This window comes from Cyprinus carpio, chromosome B21 (genome assembly GCF_018340385.1).
Source record: "Cyprinus carpio isolate SPL01 chromosome B21, ASM1834038v1, whole genome shotgun sequence".
Lineage (NCBI taxonomy): Eukaryota > Metazoa > Chordata > Actinopteri > Cypriniformes > Cyprinidae > Cyprinus > Cyprinus carpio.
Window position 1 is genome coordinate 1,753,468 of NC_056617.1, and position 18,029 is coordinate 1,771,496.

The 18,029-nt window shown below is 40.0% G+C and overlaps 2 protein-coding genes across 3 annotated transcripts; both read left to right on the top strand.

The window, feature by feature from the left end:
- Positions 1 to 412: 412 nt before the first annotated feature.
- Positions 413 to 1,497, top strand: LOC122141255 (proteinase-activated receptor 1-like). The gene has a single exon (XM_042748039.1). The coding sequence runs from the start codon at positions 514 to 516 to the stop codon at positions 1,399 to 1,401; it is 888 nt and encodes a 295-aa protein (XP_042603973.1). The 5' UTR covers positions 413 to 513; the 3' UTR covers positions 1,402 to 1,497.
- Positions 1,498 to 6,988: 5,491 nt separating this feature from the next.
- LOC122141252 (gastrula zinc finger protein XlCGF57.1-like) lies at positions 6,989 to 15,188 on the top strand. Of its 2 annotated transcripts, none has more exons than XM_042748034.1 (3): positions 6,989 to 7,128; positions 12,956 to 13,164; positions 13,367 to 15,188. In XM_042748034.1, exons 2-3 carry the CDS (start codon positions 13,107 to 13,109, stop codon positions 14,521 to 14,523), a joined length of 1,215 nt encoding a protein of 404 aa, XP_042603968.1. In that variant the 5' UTR covers positions 6,989 to 7,128; positions 12,956 to 13,106; the 3' UTR covers positions 14,524 to 15,188. The 2 variants fall into 2 exon arrangements, with proteins under 2 accessions (XP_042603968.1, XP_042603969.1); XM_042748035.1 differs by having other exon boundaries at positions 13,045 to 13,164.
- Positions 15,189 to 18,029: the final 2,841 nt, after the last annotated feature.

Here is an 18,029-nt window from a genome sequence, read left to right on the forward strand (position 1 = left end):
TCTTAACCCAGGGTTTAGAAAGTGTGAAACTTGAAGCAAGGTATAAAAAGTGGTGCATGTGACAATTACTTCACTGACCTGTTAAGTGGAATTTCCTGAACATGCTGCCATCGTTGAAGAAGCACCAGAAGATACTCAAACTTTTTCATCGCATCCGATGGCACCTTTTGTCGACTTGTCACCTAGCTGTGGCTGCACTCTGAGTCCAACTGCGTGCTTTAGTTTAGAATGACTAAGAGTTAGGCATAATTATTTCAAGAGTGAAAAGCCCTCTGTTCACCTGTATTTGTCTGGTGGTGTTGAGTTTTAAAGTTTTAAAGTTGTTGTTATTTATTTATTGCATGTTTGTTTACAGATAATCTCATTGATCTTATTTCCAATGAAAAAAAAAATATTCCATTTGAACAGCCAAGTAACTGCACCAATCTGAATTGCACCAAGACTACACAGGACTCATACAACATCTCAGAGAAGTCTGTTAACTTCCTCAAAGGCCTGCTGGTCACACGCATCATGCCCTCATTATACATCATCATCCTCCTCATTAGTCTGCCCCTGAACGCATTGGCCTTGGTGACTTTCACCTGTAGGATTCGAGAGAAGAAACCAGCTGTGATCTACATGTCTCACCTGGCGTGTGTGGATCTGCTCTTCACCCTGCTGCTGCCTCTGAAGATCCACTACCAGCTGAACGCTTCTGATTGGGTGTTCGGTGAGGCGGCGTGTCGCGTGCTCACTGCAGCTTACTACTGCTACATGTACTGCTCCATACTGCTGATGATGTGCACGAGTTTGGACCGGCTGCTGGCCGTGGCGTTTCCCATCGCCTCTCTGACCTGGAGGAGCGCAAGGAAAGCCACATGCATATGTGTGCTGGTCTGGCTGCTGACGCTCGCTGGTACTGTGCCGCTTCTCTCCATAACACAAACATTTAAGATAAAGGATGTGGGCATCACCTGCCACGATGTGCTGTATCAAAAAGAGCTGTATGTGTACTTGTTCTCCATCCTCTCCTGCATCTACTTCTTCCTGCCACTGGTCGTCACCTTAGTGAGTTACTCTACCATCATATACGTGCTCACTAACAAGCCTGATCACTTGGCAACATCATCTTCAGGCATGGAAAGGAGAGCTGTGATTATGGCTATAGCTGTGCTGAGTGTGTTTGTAATGTGCTTTGCACCAACCAATGGCATCTTGTTTTATCACTGTGTTAGTTTAGTCACTGGAGGCAGCACTGAGGAGGGGAAATATTACGTGATTGCTGTGTGTTTGGGGAGTGCGAGTGTTTTTCTGGATCCTCTTCTCTACTACTATGGCTCATCTCAATGCAGAGAGAAGATCATCTCTCTGATCTGGTGGAGGAAGACTAAAAGCACAACCACACTATCAAACGCATAAAGTCAAATAAAATCCTCTAACTTGAGCTGCGAGTGCACTCAGGCTCACATTCAGGTGTGAGCTGATGGTGATTTTTATGCTAATTGCAATTAGCATCTAATTTTAACAACTGTGATAAACCAGTACAAAAGTGCACACACACATTTATTTTTCTTTTGCAGGTTTATTGTCCTTTACCCACTTGTAAACTCTTGTATGCTTTACTAAAGATTCATTTATAAATGCATAGTCTTTATTGCTTAGATAATTGCTGTTTTACAGGTTCACTCAACTGCATTTAATTGCCAGTTTAAATGACTGGAATGATATGTTTATTTTTAATGTTAGTCTTTGCACATGTATAAACATATATAACGTATAGCATGTATACAGTCATATTAGGCCTTGAAAGCTTGAAAACATTGTACTTTTAACACAAACATTTAAATGCATTTAGTTTGTATCTCAAAAATAGTGTCTGTAAAATATATATTGAAATATGCATTGTAGCATTGTAGCATTGTAGTATGTAGCAATGCTGATGAGTGTAACATTCCTATTTATAATCTACTGTATTTAATATGTGCACTGAATAGTGTAATATTTTCTTACATCGGTTGCCAGCAATAAAGAAGGTTTAAGGATAAGAATAAAGATACATTTTATTTATCCTCAAAGAGAAATTTATACATCACAGCAGCGTACACCACACAATATTTTCTTTAGTTCTTTAGTTCTAAAATTGGCAGTTCACAAACTTATTCAAGCTGCACCTGTTTCATCTTCAACAGTCTAGTTTTCATGGCACATTGTGTAAAACTTTTTCTCAAATTGACTCTGAGCTGCTTACTGGGCAGGTATCACATATGAAGGCTACCATTTGCACGCTTGATCCCCCTCCCTACAAGCTGGTTTAAGTCTTGTTTTGACTCTGTGCCAAGCTGTTCTCAGCATTTCATCTGGACCACATACAGTGTGGAATGATGACACTTGAGCAGTCCGCTCCTGTTTGCAAAATTTGGGCCACAAACAAGCCATAGGAAGGCCATGAGTCAGCCATGAATAAACCAAAAAAAAAAGCAGAACTGGCCCAAATCTGGGCCTCATTTATTTTAATTCTGACCCAGATCCTACACCTTGCTCTGGCCCACATAACACGTGGAATAATGGCATTTGGGCAGTTAGGCCAGATTTGGGCTTTAAGTAAACCTTAGCATTGCTGTATGTAACCCATCCAAATAAACCAAAACTGGCCCTAATTCCTCATGTGGCCCACATGCTGCATGGAATGGTAGCATTTTGACAGTGGTCCACAAGCAAATAAACCATAAATATACATTATTTTGTCCATATTAAGACTTAAGTGAGTTATGCATTAACAATACTCAACATATTTTAGAGAGAAATTTAAAAATGTAATTTAAAAAAAATAAGTTCCAGAAATGTGTCCTACTTGGTAAAAACATCCTGACCCAGGTTTTGCACAAGCAGCAATTCAAATGTCACAGAAAAATATTCAAAGACACATTCCAATACTTTAAAATAAGTCATTCACAAGTTTGAACCTAAATGCTTCTCATTCAGACTCACAGTAAAACTGTAACTGTCACGGCTACGCTGTGTTAAAGGGCCTGTTTACACCTGGTCACTTCATGCGCTTTCTCTGATCGCATATCTATCTGATTTGTTAAAACGTTTCCATTTACACTTGGCCACATAAATGTGTTTTCGCAAAACAGATATAAATCGGTTCTTCAATTCCCTCACTATATGCAAATGTAATGGAGTTCACATCAATGAAAGCAATAAATATGCACTGAAATTTATTCATTATCAGCTAATTTCAATATCAGAGACCGCAACAAGAGAGTACAGCATAAACACTTGAAATATAAGCAAATCAAAATACTACTAACAAATAATACAGATCTGATAATCTTCAACATATATACATTTCTAATCGCGGCAGTTTGCGCATCGGCTTACTTAATATATACTCAGCCACTTATCCATGACAATGCTTGTTGCATTAGCCCTGCCATATCAGAAAATATTTGATATCGATCTGAAAAAACACATGAAGTGACCAGGTGTAAACAGCCCCAAAGAGCACGACATGAGGAAAGTTTACATATCAGAAATCTTTAATCCAACAAGGATAAATCCAACAAAGGTAAATCCAAACCCAATGTAGCACAGCCACATTTAAGACATGTAGACGTAAGACCAAACAAACTCAAAGTGAACACACAGGAACTTAAGTACTCAGACAAAACAAGGACAATTAACTAGGCACACCTGAACAGAATAATACAATCAACAGAACAAGGGAAATGGTGCAAAAGGAAAACAAAGTCCAAATTAACAGAAACCTTGACAGTAAGAGCTATCATTATAGTTCACTTCTGTTTTTATGCTACACAGTACACATATAAAAACTGCCATTAAAAGCATGTTTTAAAAAATAAATTGTATGTAGCTTTCTAAAGACTCATATCCAGATCATCCTGCATCAGTTAACTGTGTTGTATCCTACTAAAAGTAGCCAAATTCTATTAAGCCATATGTACAATTTCAAATTACCATTTCATTTAGCCAGTGTCAAGTGCAACATTCAAACCAGAAGTGGCCCTTACCTGTTTTATAATGTGGGAGAAGTTAGGCTCACAGCCATATTAGCCAGTGATCACTGTGCCATGTCTTTGCCAAAACTGGCCCAAATATGTTTTAGGATAACTGGGCCACATTTGTGAGTGTACACATGTTGTGATGCAGCGATACTCTCCAAAATGGCGCTACGGTGATGTTACGGTGCTGAATTGTTGCATAAAGTCATTATTTTTGTTTTATTTCCATCCAAAAAGTATTCTTGTCACTTCATAATGTTATGGTTGAACCACTGATGGCAGATGGAGTATTCTGACAATGTCTTTCATACTTTTCTGGACCTTGACAGTGTTACTTACTTGGCAGTCAATGGGACAGTCACAAGATGTGAAGTGTTATTATAGAATTATTTATATGCAATTATAAAATTTATTAATATTTTGTATTTTCAGTATCAACTTTAATTTTTATCATTGTTATGTGTTTTTTGTGATTTTTTTTATTGGTTTTAGTTTTTTATATTGCTGTAATTTATTTTACATTTCAGTTTAGTCATTGTAGTACTTCAATTTAAATTTCAGTCAATTGGCAGTTTTTTTTTTTTGTTCAAAATGTTTGCTAATATTTATACTTAACTTTAAATCAGCCTTATTTTAATATTGAAAACGATTTTTAATTGTTTTAATTTTAGTGTTAGTTATCAATAACAGCACTGTGTTGTGTATAATACAGATGGGTAATAGAATAAATTTTTATTTATTCATATTATGATAGTAACTGCTATTCATTGGTTGATTTGTGAGGTAAGCTGTAGTTGTTTTTGCAAGTTTCCAGATCTGTTCATTACAGAAAACATCACTTGGGTTCTTACACGTTATGTGGAGATTTGTGTTGTAACCACTTGCATCAGTTTGTGCTCGAGAGTGCAATGCTTCAGACCGCAAGATCCTGAAATGCATTGTGTAATCTCCCATTCATTGTTTTATAATTATTATTTATTTATTTCAGTGTGTATTGTTTAATATAAATGCTATCGTTTATGTGCCGCTGTCGGGGAAGTCAAAAGATAATGACGTCATCATCGACCTGCAGGCTGCACTTTGTGAGTGGGGCTGTGAGAAAATGATAAATAGTGGGACTGCTGTGAGTGTAGGCAGCCTAGGAAGTTTCCCGGTTCTAAACAAATTATTGTTAATGTACATGATGACTTCCCCTTACCAGTTACCCCCCATTATCATAATATACACATAAAAGCACAAAGTTTGTCTTTCTGTCTGTATGCTTTATATATAGAGAGCTATAATAATGTATAGATCACACTTTCTTTTTCTGTTTGCTCTGTTTTGTAAAACCCTGAACTTCAAACTCATCAATGGAACTTTGTTATGTCACAGTCATGGACTTTCTGTTCCTTTTGTGTTATCCCTATTTGGTCATGTTCCGTTCCTCGTTTTGTTAATTGATTAATCCCCACCTGTTTCCATTCCCCTCATTACTTTCCTTGTGTTTAAAAACCCTGTCTGTTTAGTTCCTTTTTGTCCGCTATTAATGTAATGTTGTATACTATGTTTGAAGATTTGTGTTGGATGTGCCCTTTTTCTCCCGTGATCATTAAACGAACTCTTTATATATCTTCTTCCTCGTGTGATTACTCAACATACCAACACGTGTTACATGTTAATTCCTGAAGTGATTTTATTTTTGGACTGCTGTCTTGAACTGGGTGCAATAGGCTACCTGTGAGTTAGAGCTGCGCTTCTCGTTCTGGTGTGCGGCTGCCTTTATGCTCCTCCTCCGCCCATGTATTAAATGTGCATCCTTGAAACCGCTATTCTAACGTATTTACCTTAACTTCTTAGGTAATATCAGTGGTGTGACATATTTCAGATGCGTCTGAAAATTACAAAACATATATATACATGTATGTGTATATATATACACACACACACACACACAGGGTTGGGCAAAGATACATCAAAATATATTTAAAAATTAAATACTGGTAGGTTTTTCATGTTAAGTGCTGTTGGGGAATCCTGGATTGTGACGTATGAGGGAAACGCCAGTACAACTCAGCGTCACACAAGATGCGAAGTTAAGGAAACTAAGCAACCAAAACCAATGTCTCTTCAGATGGAATATTAGTTCTGTACATTGGCGTCGGGTAAAATAGCATGAAAATCTCCTTTGCGGTAGAGAAAGCTGCTTACATGTAAACTACACGGAAACGAGTAACAGCGAAGATGTTGAATTAAACATAAACACAATCAGTGTTTCCGCATATATGAATATATATGAATGACTCGAATTTTTAAAGTGAAATAAAACGCGCCGAAAATTGCCTGTCGAATATTACACTTCGTATTTTTATACATTGAATATTTCACAAGTGAATTCTGGAAGGTGAATCTAAATTATTGAATTTTTAATTATGAAAATGTCTGTGAAATGTTTTGAATCAAAATATTCACAACTTAAATAAGCAACTATTTTAAACTGCAGCCCCTAAAAATGCAAGCACTGTTAATTCAATGCATTCTTTTTTCAGTTAGTGCACTTAAATTTGCTTTTTTGTTTCAAAGACATTTGTCATTATTTTACCTCCATGGGAATAAAGAGGGATATTATTTTGCAATACAGCCAACACTAAAGCACTCTAAATAATTTAGAGAGGAGGGATAGTGTGCTGATTACTAGGTTAAGATTGAGGCATTGTGCACTGAATTATGGGCTATTGCAATGGTTGGCAAGCATCCAGCAGATGCTTATGTGGAGAAGTGGAAACTGTGAAACATGTAATAATTGTGTTATTCATCGAACTGCAATAATCATCATGTTTTCTGAGCTGTTGGAAGCTTAATCTGGTGTTTAATTTTTATATATTAAATACATTCTTAATAAAAAGGAACAACAAAGGCTGTTATAAAATGTTTACACCTCACTGGACTTTATGAGAGCATTTAACCTCTAGGAGGAGTTCTTCAGATGGACTGAGGAGGGCAGCAGTACGCCTTTGATGCGTCTAGCTGCCGCAAATCTTAGAAGAAGAAGAAGAAACACCAACATTACGCACAATGCGCAGCCTCTGGTTGTGAACTGCAGAGATTTAACTCCTTGAAGAAATTTGAGAAACTTTCACAGGTAAGAATGTGTTGATTTGTGTTTTTAAATATGCATTTACTCAACATTATCGGTTTTTGAACTATAGTGCCTTTTAAATGTCGTGTTAGCTAACGGCTTCAGCGTCTTTGTATTGTGTTTAGCTAAATTATCTACTGAAGACTATTGCAGAAATAGATATTCATACATGTATAATAACCGAAGTCCCTAAAGTCTTTGGTATAACTAGGGTTGAAGAAATACTCGCTCTTAAGTATTCACGGACCTGCTTTGATCGTTCCAATATAGCGGACGTCCATAGAGAAAAAAAAACGCTAATAACAATACTGCAATAATACATATCTAACGTATATTCCTCTAGATGTCGCCATTTGTTTTCTTTTTAATCACGTGAGTCCATCATGGTTCATTAAAACGACTCTAAACCTGCTGTTTATCAGACTGTGTGTACATTCATTTTATTATTTAGAGGATAAATATAAATCTGAATACTTTTGTAGTCATAAATTTGACTACTGACTAAAAAAAAAAAAAAACGATTTTATAAACTGGTTTGTTTTAGTGAATCGAAAAAGCTTCTTAGCGGTCATAAATGAATCTTCAATTATTAATTGTTTCATGTGTAGTGAATGTGACAGACATAATTCACCTTTGTTATTAGGTGTAGTTCTGTACACTGTGTTTCTGCATAACTGTTCAGGGATCACGGTCCCTTTAAATGTTCAGAATGCGTGATGACGTGGAACGCTGGTCAGCGCCATTGCTCTGGTGTTTTGGTTTTCCTTGAAAAATAAACAGCACATGCATTCGTGTGCTCAAAGTGAGAAGTACTTGCAAATTACTGCAATTTCCACACTGGTGACCCCGACATTAGTCTGCTGGACGTATCCAGAGACACGACGCGATCATGACCACGAACGCTATCACCCTAAAACTCCCCGAATTCTGGGAATCGTCAGCATCGGCATGGTTCGCCCAGACTGAAGCGCAGTTTGCATTGCGTGAGATCACCGCGGATACAACAAAATATTACCACGTTGTGTCTGCTCTTGGAAATTCAACAGCATCCAGAGTGCTGAGCCTTTTTACAAATCCTCCCGGAAATGAGAAGTATACAGCACTTAAAGCCCACCTGTTGAAAACGTTTGAACTGTCAGACGCTGAGAGAGCCAGCAGGCTTTTCTCACTTCAAGGACTTGGTGACAGCAAACCGTCCGAGCTCATGCACCGCATGCTGGATCTTTTGGGTGAACACAGACCTGATTTTCTTTTCATCCAGCTTTTCCTGTGTCAGCTGCCTTCCCAAGTGAGAGCTGCATTAGCCAACACCACAATCACTGCCTGTCGTAGAAAAGCTGAAGAGGCTGATACATTTTTCCTGGCGAGTCAGGGACATTGTGCGGCTGCGCTTTTTCCCACGCACATCTCTTTGGTGTGCGGGACGACTCCACACTCATTGCTGCGACCACTTGTCACCGGCAGCAGTCTTCTGGCACCCAACAGCCCTCAGGATTGTGTTTCTATCATGCAAAGTTTGGAACCAAGGCTAACAAATGGCATCCGCCATGCAGTTTCAGTGTTTCGGGAAATGGCAGGGCCGGCGCTCAGTAGTGGCCATGAGTGTCGGCCGCGTAGGCAGGCTGCTTTTCATCCGTGATAGCATCTCCGGACGCTGTTTTCTGTGCGACACGGGAGCACAAAGGAGCATCCTGCCTGCATCCCGTTTGGACATGGTAACTGACAGCCACGGCCCCCCTATGTAAGCTGCCAACGGTAGCCCCATCCACACATATGGAACGAGGTATGTCGAATTGTGTTTTGGAGGACAGCATTTCGGTTGGGACTTTGTTACTGTAAAGGTTGCCGTTCCCCTCCTCGGCGCTGATTTTTTTTTGTGTGCACATGGACTGTTAGTGGATGTAAAGAACCGCCGTCTGATTGATGCTGTCACGTTTTGTTCTTATACGTGCACGGTCAGCGAGGCGGACTCCATACGACTGTCTAACATGCTCTCAGCTTCCGATGACTTCCGTCTACTGGCCAGTTTCCAAGCCCTCACTCAGCCCACTTTCTCTGCATCTACTGTGAAGCATGGTGTGGAGTACCATCTCGCCAATACTGGTCCACCCGTCTACGACCGCGCTCGGTGCCTCGACCCGACCATGCTTGCCGTTGCAAAGGCTGAGTTTGCAAACATGGAATGCCTGGGCATAGTCCATGGGCATCACCCCTCCACATCGTCCCCAAACCTGGCGCCGACTTGCGCCCGTGTGGCGACTACCGGCGGCTTAATGAGGCAATGGCACCTGACCGATACCCAGTCCCGAACATACAGGATTTTTCAGCACACCTGGCTGGCAAGATGATTTTTTTCCAAGGTGGAACTCGTCCGGGGATAACATCAGGTGGCGGTACACCCACTGGACATTCCCAAAATGGCAGTGATCACGCCGTTTGGTCTGAGTTCCTGCGCATGCCGTTCGCCCTTAAAAATGCCACCCAATCTTTCCAGCGCCTCATGGACTCTGTTTTGCGGGACCTGCCTTTCCTTTTTGTGTACTTGGATGACATCCTGGTAGCGAGCACGTCCAAGTCTCAGCACCTGGCGCACCTCCAAACCCTTTTTGAGCGGCTTAGCCACCATGGACTAATTGTCAACCCTGCTAAGTGCCAATTCGGTCTCTCCACCATCAAATTCCTAGGACACAGAGTCACTAAGGACAGGGCAGTTCCTCTCCCATCAAAGGTGGAGGCAGTCATACAGTTCCCACACCCACTGACTGTCAAATCCCTGCAGGAGTTCCTCGGCATGGTGAATTTTTATCGCCGCTTCATTCCTCGAGCTGCTCAGCTCTTGGGGCCCTTGCACGAGGCCTTGAAAGGTAAACCAAAACACGCTGTTGACTGGACTGAGAGTAGAGTCAAGGCTTTTGATGCCACTAAAGCTGCATTAGCGGATGCCACCATGCTGGCGCATCCTTCTCCTACAGCCCCCATTGCCATCACCTCGGACTCCTCAGATTACGCTGTCGGAGCTGTTTATGTGCAGTGGGTAGGCGGGGATTGGCAGCTGCTGGCTTTCTTTAGCCGTCAGCTGCGCCTTTGTGAGCGGAAGTACAGCACTTTCGACCGGGAGCTGCTGGGTCTCTACCTCGCCATTAGACACTTTCGTTCCCTGCTGGAAGGCCGACACTTCACTGGTTTTGTGGACCACAAGCCGCTGACTTTTCCATGGCCAAGGTGGCTGAGCTGTGGTCCACCTGCCAGCAAGGGCATCTGTCTTATATTTCAGAGTTCACCACGGACTTGCAGCACGTTGCAGGTAAGAGCAACCACGTGGTGGATTGCTTATCATGGGCTGTGGCAGGGGCAGTCCATCTTGGTTTGGATTACACCCGCATGGCCGCGACTCAGACCACAGACCCAGATGTGCAACATCTGAAAACCTCGACTACAGGGCTGTAGATCGAGGACGTGTTTTTTTGGCAATGCCAGCACAACGCTCCTGTGTGACATCTCCACAGGTAGTCCTTGGCCTATCGTTCCCTCGGGGTGGAGGCGACAAGTTTTTGATGCCATCCATGGTCTTTCCCACCCAGGTGCGAAAGCTTCACAGAGGCTTGTTTCAGCAAAGTTTGTGTGGCATGGCCTCAAGAAGGACGTTAGGGAATGAGCTAACACCTGTGTTGAGTGTCAACGGGCCAAAGTACACCGCCACACTAAAGCCCCGTTAGAATTGTTACCAGTTCCTAAGAGACGTCTGCATATCACCTGCAGGCTAACGGACTCTGTGAACGTTTTCATAGATTGATGAAGGCTGCCCTGCGTGCCAGGCTCAAAGACAGCAACTGGGTCGACAAGCTCCCGTGGGTGATGCTGAGTATCAGGACTGCACCAAAGGAGGACCTTCAGTCCTCATCCGCGGAACTTGTTTACGGACAGCCGCTGCAAGGGCCAGGGGATTTTGTCCCTAGCACCACGGTTCCCTGGTCTGCTACTATCCAGCGGTCTACTCTACTGGATAATGCGAGGCTTTTTGCACCTGTCCCTACTTTCTGTCATGGCCTCCCTCAGTCGCACATCCCTGCTGGACTTCAAATAGCCAACTGTGTTTTCATTCGCCACGATGCCCACAGGGGACCGCTACGCCCGCCCTACGAGGGCCCATTCCGAGTTCTGGAGACAGGGGACAAACACTTTGTGGTGGACAGGGGTGGCAAACTGGAGCGACTCTCCATTGACCGCCTTAAACCGGCTCATTTGGACGTGGCCAGGCCCATTGACCTGGCCCAGCCCCCACGACGCGGACGGCCCACCCCATGCCCCTCACCCGTGTAATGACAGCACAGCGGCTGCAGTAAGCCCCTCACACAGCACAGCGGCTGCAGTGGGGTCTATATGCCCAGGTTGTTGACTCGGGTTTTTCGACATGGTTTTGGCTGAGAAATGTGCAGACAATGTGACAGAAATCACAGGCAAATTTGTTATTAAGTGTAGTTCTGTGCACTGTGTTCACCTAAAGCCGCGAGTGACGATTTTAGCAAAGACTCGCCGAATCTAGAAATTGAGACAAATCAAATCACAGGCAAATCGACGGAGTGACACAAAGACGCCCTAAGTGAGACGGGTATGAGATATTTGGCATGCTAAATATCTGGACTTGTCGGCGATTCAAAATCATAGTGTGTGAAAAGTGTTCTGACTGAAAACTACGTTGATGATGACTGACAGCCAATGAGAGAGCAAGATACAGAGCAGCGGGGAGTTCGGGGTGGAGTAATAGACCACAATATCAGCAAGCATGGCTTCGTTTCAGAAAAAGGCTTCTTCTCTGTCTATTTGGACCCAAGAAATGGAAGAAAAATTAGTAGAAATTTGGCAAGAGCACCCGTGTCTGTTTGACGTTTCATCTGAGCTATCCCAGTCTCACGTGAGAACTCGATCCGGTATTGCACGTGTGATATCGCGTTGTTTCCTTGTCACATCTCGTGTGTGTTTGGTTGTGAAACGTAGTTTGCGTGCCAGACAGAGTTGTCGGCGATTCTTCCTATTGTAAAGTCATGCAGTGTGAAACCTTCTGTCGCCGATCCATCATGCAGTGTGAACACAGCAGAGACTGAATGCTGGCCAAGATAGTCATGCAGTGTGAAAAGAACAGTGACCCGACTACTTTGAAAATCGTGCAGTCTGAACTCGGCTTAACTGTTCAGGGATCGGGGTTCCTTTAAATCAGGGATAGGCAACTTCGGTCCTGGAGGGCCACTGTCCTGCAGAGTTTAGCTCCAAGCCTAATTAAACACACCTGAACAAGGCAATTAGTGTTTTCGGGATTACTAGATAGATACAGGCAGGTGAGTTTTTATGAGGGCTGAAGCTAAACTCTGCAGTATGTAAGTTATCATTAAAAATCCATTTCCCTATGAACAAAAAATGTTCGGAATGCGTGATGACGAATAATGCCAGCCACATCCATTGTTCTGGTGTTTTGTTTTCCTTGAAAAATAAACAGCACATGCATGCAAAGTGAGAAATTGTCTCTTGCAAATTACTGCAATTTCCACACGTCCATTTTAAAAATAACATTCAAATCATTGTAGTTGATGCTCATGAAACATAAGACTGTTACTGGCTGGTTTCTTCCATCACAATGCTTAAAGATTATGGGATGTATCATTGAATGCTATTTTATATAATTACCACATTTTTGTTCGTCTGACATACCATAGTAATGCTCTAGATGTTCTAGATTTTTCAAAACATTGTTTTTTTAACTCATCTGTTTACTTGTAAAATGTTATGCAACAGTCTGAAACACACCAGCAATCAACCCTCAACTATATTCTTTCAGCTTCATTTGTTTAAAGAGCTTAATTGACACCTTCAGTGAAGCCGTTCATGAGAGTTTAAATGCTGGGGAATATTCCCATCTTCCCACAGCTGAAGAAGCAGCAAGCAGGAGGAATTACTCCAGGAGAAACTACTGACATACTATTGGAAAGATGGAGTTTGAGGAAGAACCCTGCAGAATAAAAGATGAAGATACAGAGGAACAAACAGGTTGGTGTTTACCTTCATTCTCTTTAATGACTGATGAGGAACATTCAGATGAAAACTGACATATAACAATACATTTAAAACTAAATATAAGTAGACTCAGTAGTAAACTAGATTTGTGCCAAATTGAGGCTGAAGTATATTTATTTTTTTCTCATTTGTGTTGCTTTAATTGAATTTTGGGTATTTAATATTTTGATTGCAGACTCAATGGAAGCAAATGAAGACAAACAGCATCAGTTTCAAAAACCTCATCATTTCATAAACAAAGATGAAAACACCACCGTTTTACAGACTGAAAAGAATTTCACACAAGAACAAACCGGAATAACTGAAGCCAAAGGATCTTTCAGCTGCTCTCAGTGTGGAAAGAGTTTCACGCACAAATGTTACTTGACTATGCACATGAAAATTCACACTGAAGAAAAACCAATCATATGCTCTCAGTGTGGAATGAGTTTTGTTGATAAAGGATGCCTAATTGAGCACATGAGAGTTCACACTGGAGAAAAACCCTTCACATGCACTCAGTGTGGAAAGAGTTACAAACATAAATCAAAACTCAAAGTTCACATGAGAGTTCACACTGGAGAGAAGCCTTATACATGCACTCAGTGTGGAAAGAGTTTTGTTGATAAAGGAGGCCTAAACATACACATGAGAGTTCACACTGGAGAAAAGCCCTTCACGTGCACTCAGTGTGGAAAGAGTTACAAACATAAATCAAAACTACAAATGCACATGAGAGTTCACACTGGACAGACGCTTTATACATGCACTCAGTGTGGAAAGAGTTTTGTTGATAAAGGATACCTAAATGTGCACATGAGAGTTCACACTGGAGAAAAACCCTTCACATGCACTAAGTGCGGAAAGAGTTATGTATCCAAAATGTTTCTGAGAAAACATCAGCTCTCTCACACTGGAGTAAAATCATTCAGCTGTGATCAGTCTGATAAAACATTTGCTTCTGCATGGAGCTTAAGACAACATCTTAATATTCATGCTGGTGTGAAGCCTCACGTTTGCTCTTATTGTGGAAAGAGTTTTACACTACTAACTACTTTACAAGTGCACGAGAGTATTCATAGTGGAGTGAGATCTCATATGTGCTTTGACTGTGGAAAGAGCTTTCTTACATCTAACAGTTTAAAAAAACACCAGAGGATTCACACTGGAGAGAAACCGTACAAGTTCTCACACTGTGGAAAGAGTTTCACTCGCTTAGAAGGCTTGAAAATTCACAAGAGAGTTCATACTGGAGAGAGGCCCTACCAGTGCTCTTCATGTGGGAAGACTTTTGCCACATCATGTAATTTACGGACTCATAAGACAAAGCATTGCCCAAAGTTGTCTAAGTGAGCAAAGTTCATGTTCATATCCATCACTTACAAGCAGTGGCAGCTGGTTTAGCCAGGGAAGATATATTTAAATATATATTGCAAAATAATTACGAAATTGCATTATTTAGTCATACTATTCGACTGGTAGTCATGTTAGCACCTATTAAAAATCAAAACTGTATTTTTGTGTGTGCGGGGCGCCAAACAAATTGATGTCTGTTAGGTCTGTAAACTTTTGAAACGCATGTGTCTTGAGGCTGAGCTCTAATTGGCTTGTTCCAGATTGTCCTCAGATCCTCCCACTTTTGATCTTAGCCAGTCATTGTTGTTGGTTTTATGTATTTTGGCCTCATGTGATTGGACCGTTCGATTTTCAAATATGCGCAGTATCTCTTCTGAGATGAAAGCAAATTTGATTTTATCTTTACAAAAAATCCTTTCACAAGGCATTCAAATGAAGAAGAAAAAAAGAAGCTTGGATGGAGTTGGCTAGCTGGATGCGATGCAAGTCATGCCTTTTGTTTTCTCTGTTTGTTATTTCAAAGTCTTGTCACCGAATGTTGTGGGCAACGACACAGAAGCAAACTGAAACAATGTAGTTTAACTCGAGGCGATCATCGGGGTCCAAGCACAACGGCTTGTGTAGATGATGCAGTTATACAATGGACATGTCTCTTTTCAAGTAAAATAAAAGTAAAAAAGTCTTTATGTAAGTATCATTATATGCACAATATTAAAAAATATAAATAATATAGTGCACCTTCTTCAGTTGGACATACATTCAGTTATGTCTGAAAACTTGACAAATATATTGTCAATACCATTAAAAATTAATGGTCTATAAGTATTTAGGAGATTAGTTTTTGCAATTATTATATTGGGCTTTAATAAACTTTATGAAAATATAATGAATTAAATATGCCTTTTTTTTTTTTTTTTACTACAAGTCAATTTATTGAACAATTATCACAATCTTTAAATTGAGCTCTTAAAGGGTTTGTTATCCTGTGGCTCCCTTGTGTGGACAACATTAGTATTATTGCCTTCATCACTGAATCACATTAATATAAATGGCAATTTTTTTTGAATGATTACAAATGTTCAATGATTACTTTACTGATACACCCACATTAAACAAACTCAAATTCACTGATTCGATGTCTTATTTCATGCTTTAACAGTTGAATTTTCAAAGAAAAGAAATAATTATTTCAGACACAAAATGTTTGTCTAAAGTGTTACAAGAAAAAAATCATATGCCATTCTTTACAAGGTTAAAATATTTTGTGTTGTCTTGATCCTCAAATTAACTTGCAAGAGTTTCAATATGATGTTATGATAATAGTTGGTCAGTGGCACAGATCCTTTTCCTCCTCCTATGTGTTCATTTCAACCACATGGTTCATTGATTGACTGTTTATTAGATTGTGAGTACATTCATTTTTATTTATTTTTGTGAAATATATCTGGCAACTTGTAAATGCACTTAACTTGACCAGTGTCTGATGCACTTAACTTGACCAGTGTCTGATTCACAAACCATTGAGTCATTAGAGTCGGTTCATTTCAGTGAATCAAAAACAAAGTTATAGTTCAAACTACATTATAGTTCATAAAATATGTTTTTAGTCTAGCTGTTGATGCTTTACTATAGGTGTTGAGCAAATTAAAATGACTTTCTTGCATCAAAGTCGCTCAATGTTCATGTTATGTGGTTAGAAACTCTAAAAAGATGAAAAATATAATATATCAGTCAATTTTGGGTATGGGATTGGATGGTGTTTGTTGGTGTTTTTCTTAATTCTCTTTAAAGACTGATGAGGAACATTCACAACCTAACAAACCATGCATCAATGGAAAGTTTATTTATTCAGCCTGTAAGTTTGGATGATGTATAAATCTCAATTTCGAAAAAAAAAAAAAAAAAAAAAAAAAAATGCCCCTTATGACTGGTTTTGTGGTCCTGGGTCACATTTGTCATATAATTAAGAATTGGTCAGCATTTATCATTATTGTGCAAAAGTGTTGGGGTGGGCTAGCAATGCAATACATTCTGGGGAAATCTTATTTTTAACTAGTAATACTTTCATTTTTTTAAGTATAAAATCATCAGTCTTCTCCAAAGGTGAGATCTTTGAACATCATCTTTGTGCAGACATTGCGAACGCTGAGGAAAACCGCACTAAGTAGGGTTGTTGAGTTACTGATGCTATCAGGTGTTAGTGCACCTGTCGCTTTATTATTATTATTATTATTATTATTATTATTATTGCAGAACCTAAGATCAGGGGTGTATTCCAGAAAGCACAGTTAACTTACCGTGAACTAAACCCTGAACTCTCGGTTGATTAACCCCAAACCTTGCTTACTCAAGGTATGTGGTTCCAAAAACGTGTCCGGGAGTAAGTTCATTCAGCTCAGAGTATGTTCCTGATTAAGACTCAAGACATTCTCAACAGAGCGACGAATTGACGAGTCACTATAGAAACGGACGCTAAGAAAAAGCGCGCCAAGCTGTTTCTTTCTTCTTCTTTTGTTCATTAGTTGTATACATGTTACGTGCGGAAAGAGTTACAAACATAAATCTAAACTCAAACTACACATGAGAATTCACACTGGTGAGAGGCCTTATACATGCACTCAGTGTTGAAAGAGTTTAATTGATAAAAGACACCTAAATGTGCACATGAGAATTCACACGGGAGAAAAACCCTTCACATGCACTCAGTGTGGAAAGAGTTTCAGAGAGAGAAGCTTTCTCAAAGATCAAATCATTAAGCTGTGATCAGTGTGGTAAAACATTCGCTTTGGCATCATACGTAAGAAGACTCCTTAATTTTCATACTGGAGTGAGACCTCATATATGTTTTGACTGTGGGAAGACCTTTACTAAACCCAGTGACTTAAAAAATCACCAGAGGATTCACACTGGAGAGAAACCGTACGAGTGCTCTTCATGCAGGAAGAGTTTTGCCTGCCCATCTTATCTAGTAAAACATAAGAAAAAGCATTGGCCAAAGTTGTCTAAGTGAGCAAAGTTCACGTTCAGATCCAGCACGTTCAAGTAAATAATTTGATACTGAATGCACTTCAATTTGCATGAAATCAAGAGGGTTATCAACTGTAATAAATTATTCTTTTAAATTTTTTTTTTCTAAAGTTTCAATAAATTGTTACATTAAAAGTAAATATATAAAAAGATATATTTCTGACTGTTATTTTATAGGTCAAGCTTTACAGGGTTAAAAAATATTTTGTGTAGTCTTGACTCTTGATCCTCAGAATAATAACTTAAATATGAAGTTATGATAATAGTTGGTAAGTGCCACAGATCTTTCTCTAGATATCGCTGTTTGTTTTAATTTCAACCACGTGGTTTATTGCTTGAATCTAAACAAAGACTTAAATCTGCTGTTTATGTTTATACATTTATTTTTTTTATTTATTGGGAGAAAAACATTTGACAATTTATAAATGCATTGAGCTCGACCAACCGATGTGTAGAACACAACACACATTTGATGT

Excerpts from the sequence above, each read along its gene's own strand:
- LOC122141252 (XM_042748034.1), top strand. The coding sequence starts at position 13,107 with ATGGAGTTTGAGGAAGAACCCTGCAGAATAAAAGATGAAGATACAGAG. Across the intron at positions 13,165-13,366 it reads AGATACAGAGGAACAAACAG|ACTCAATGGAAGCAAATGAA; the intron begins GTTGGTGTTTAC and ends TTTTGATTGCAG.
- LOC122141255 (XM_042748039.1), top strand. The coding sequence starts at position 514 with ATGCCCTCATTATACATCATCATCCTCCTCATTAGTCTGCCCCTGAAC.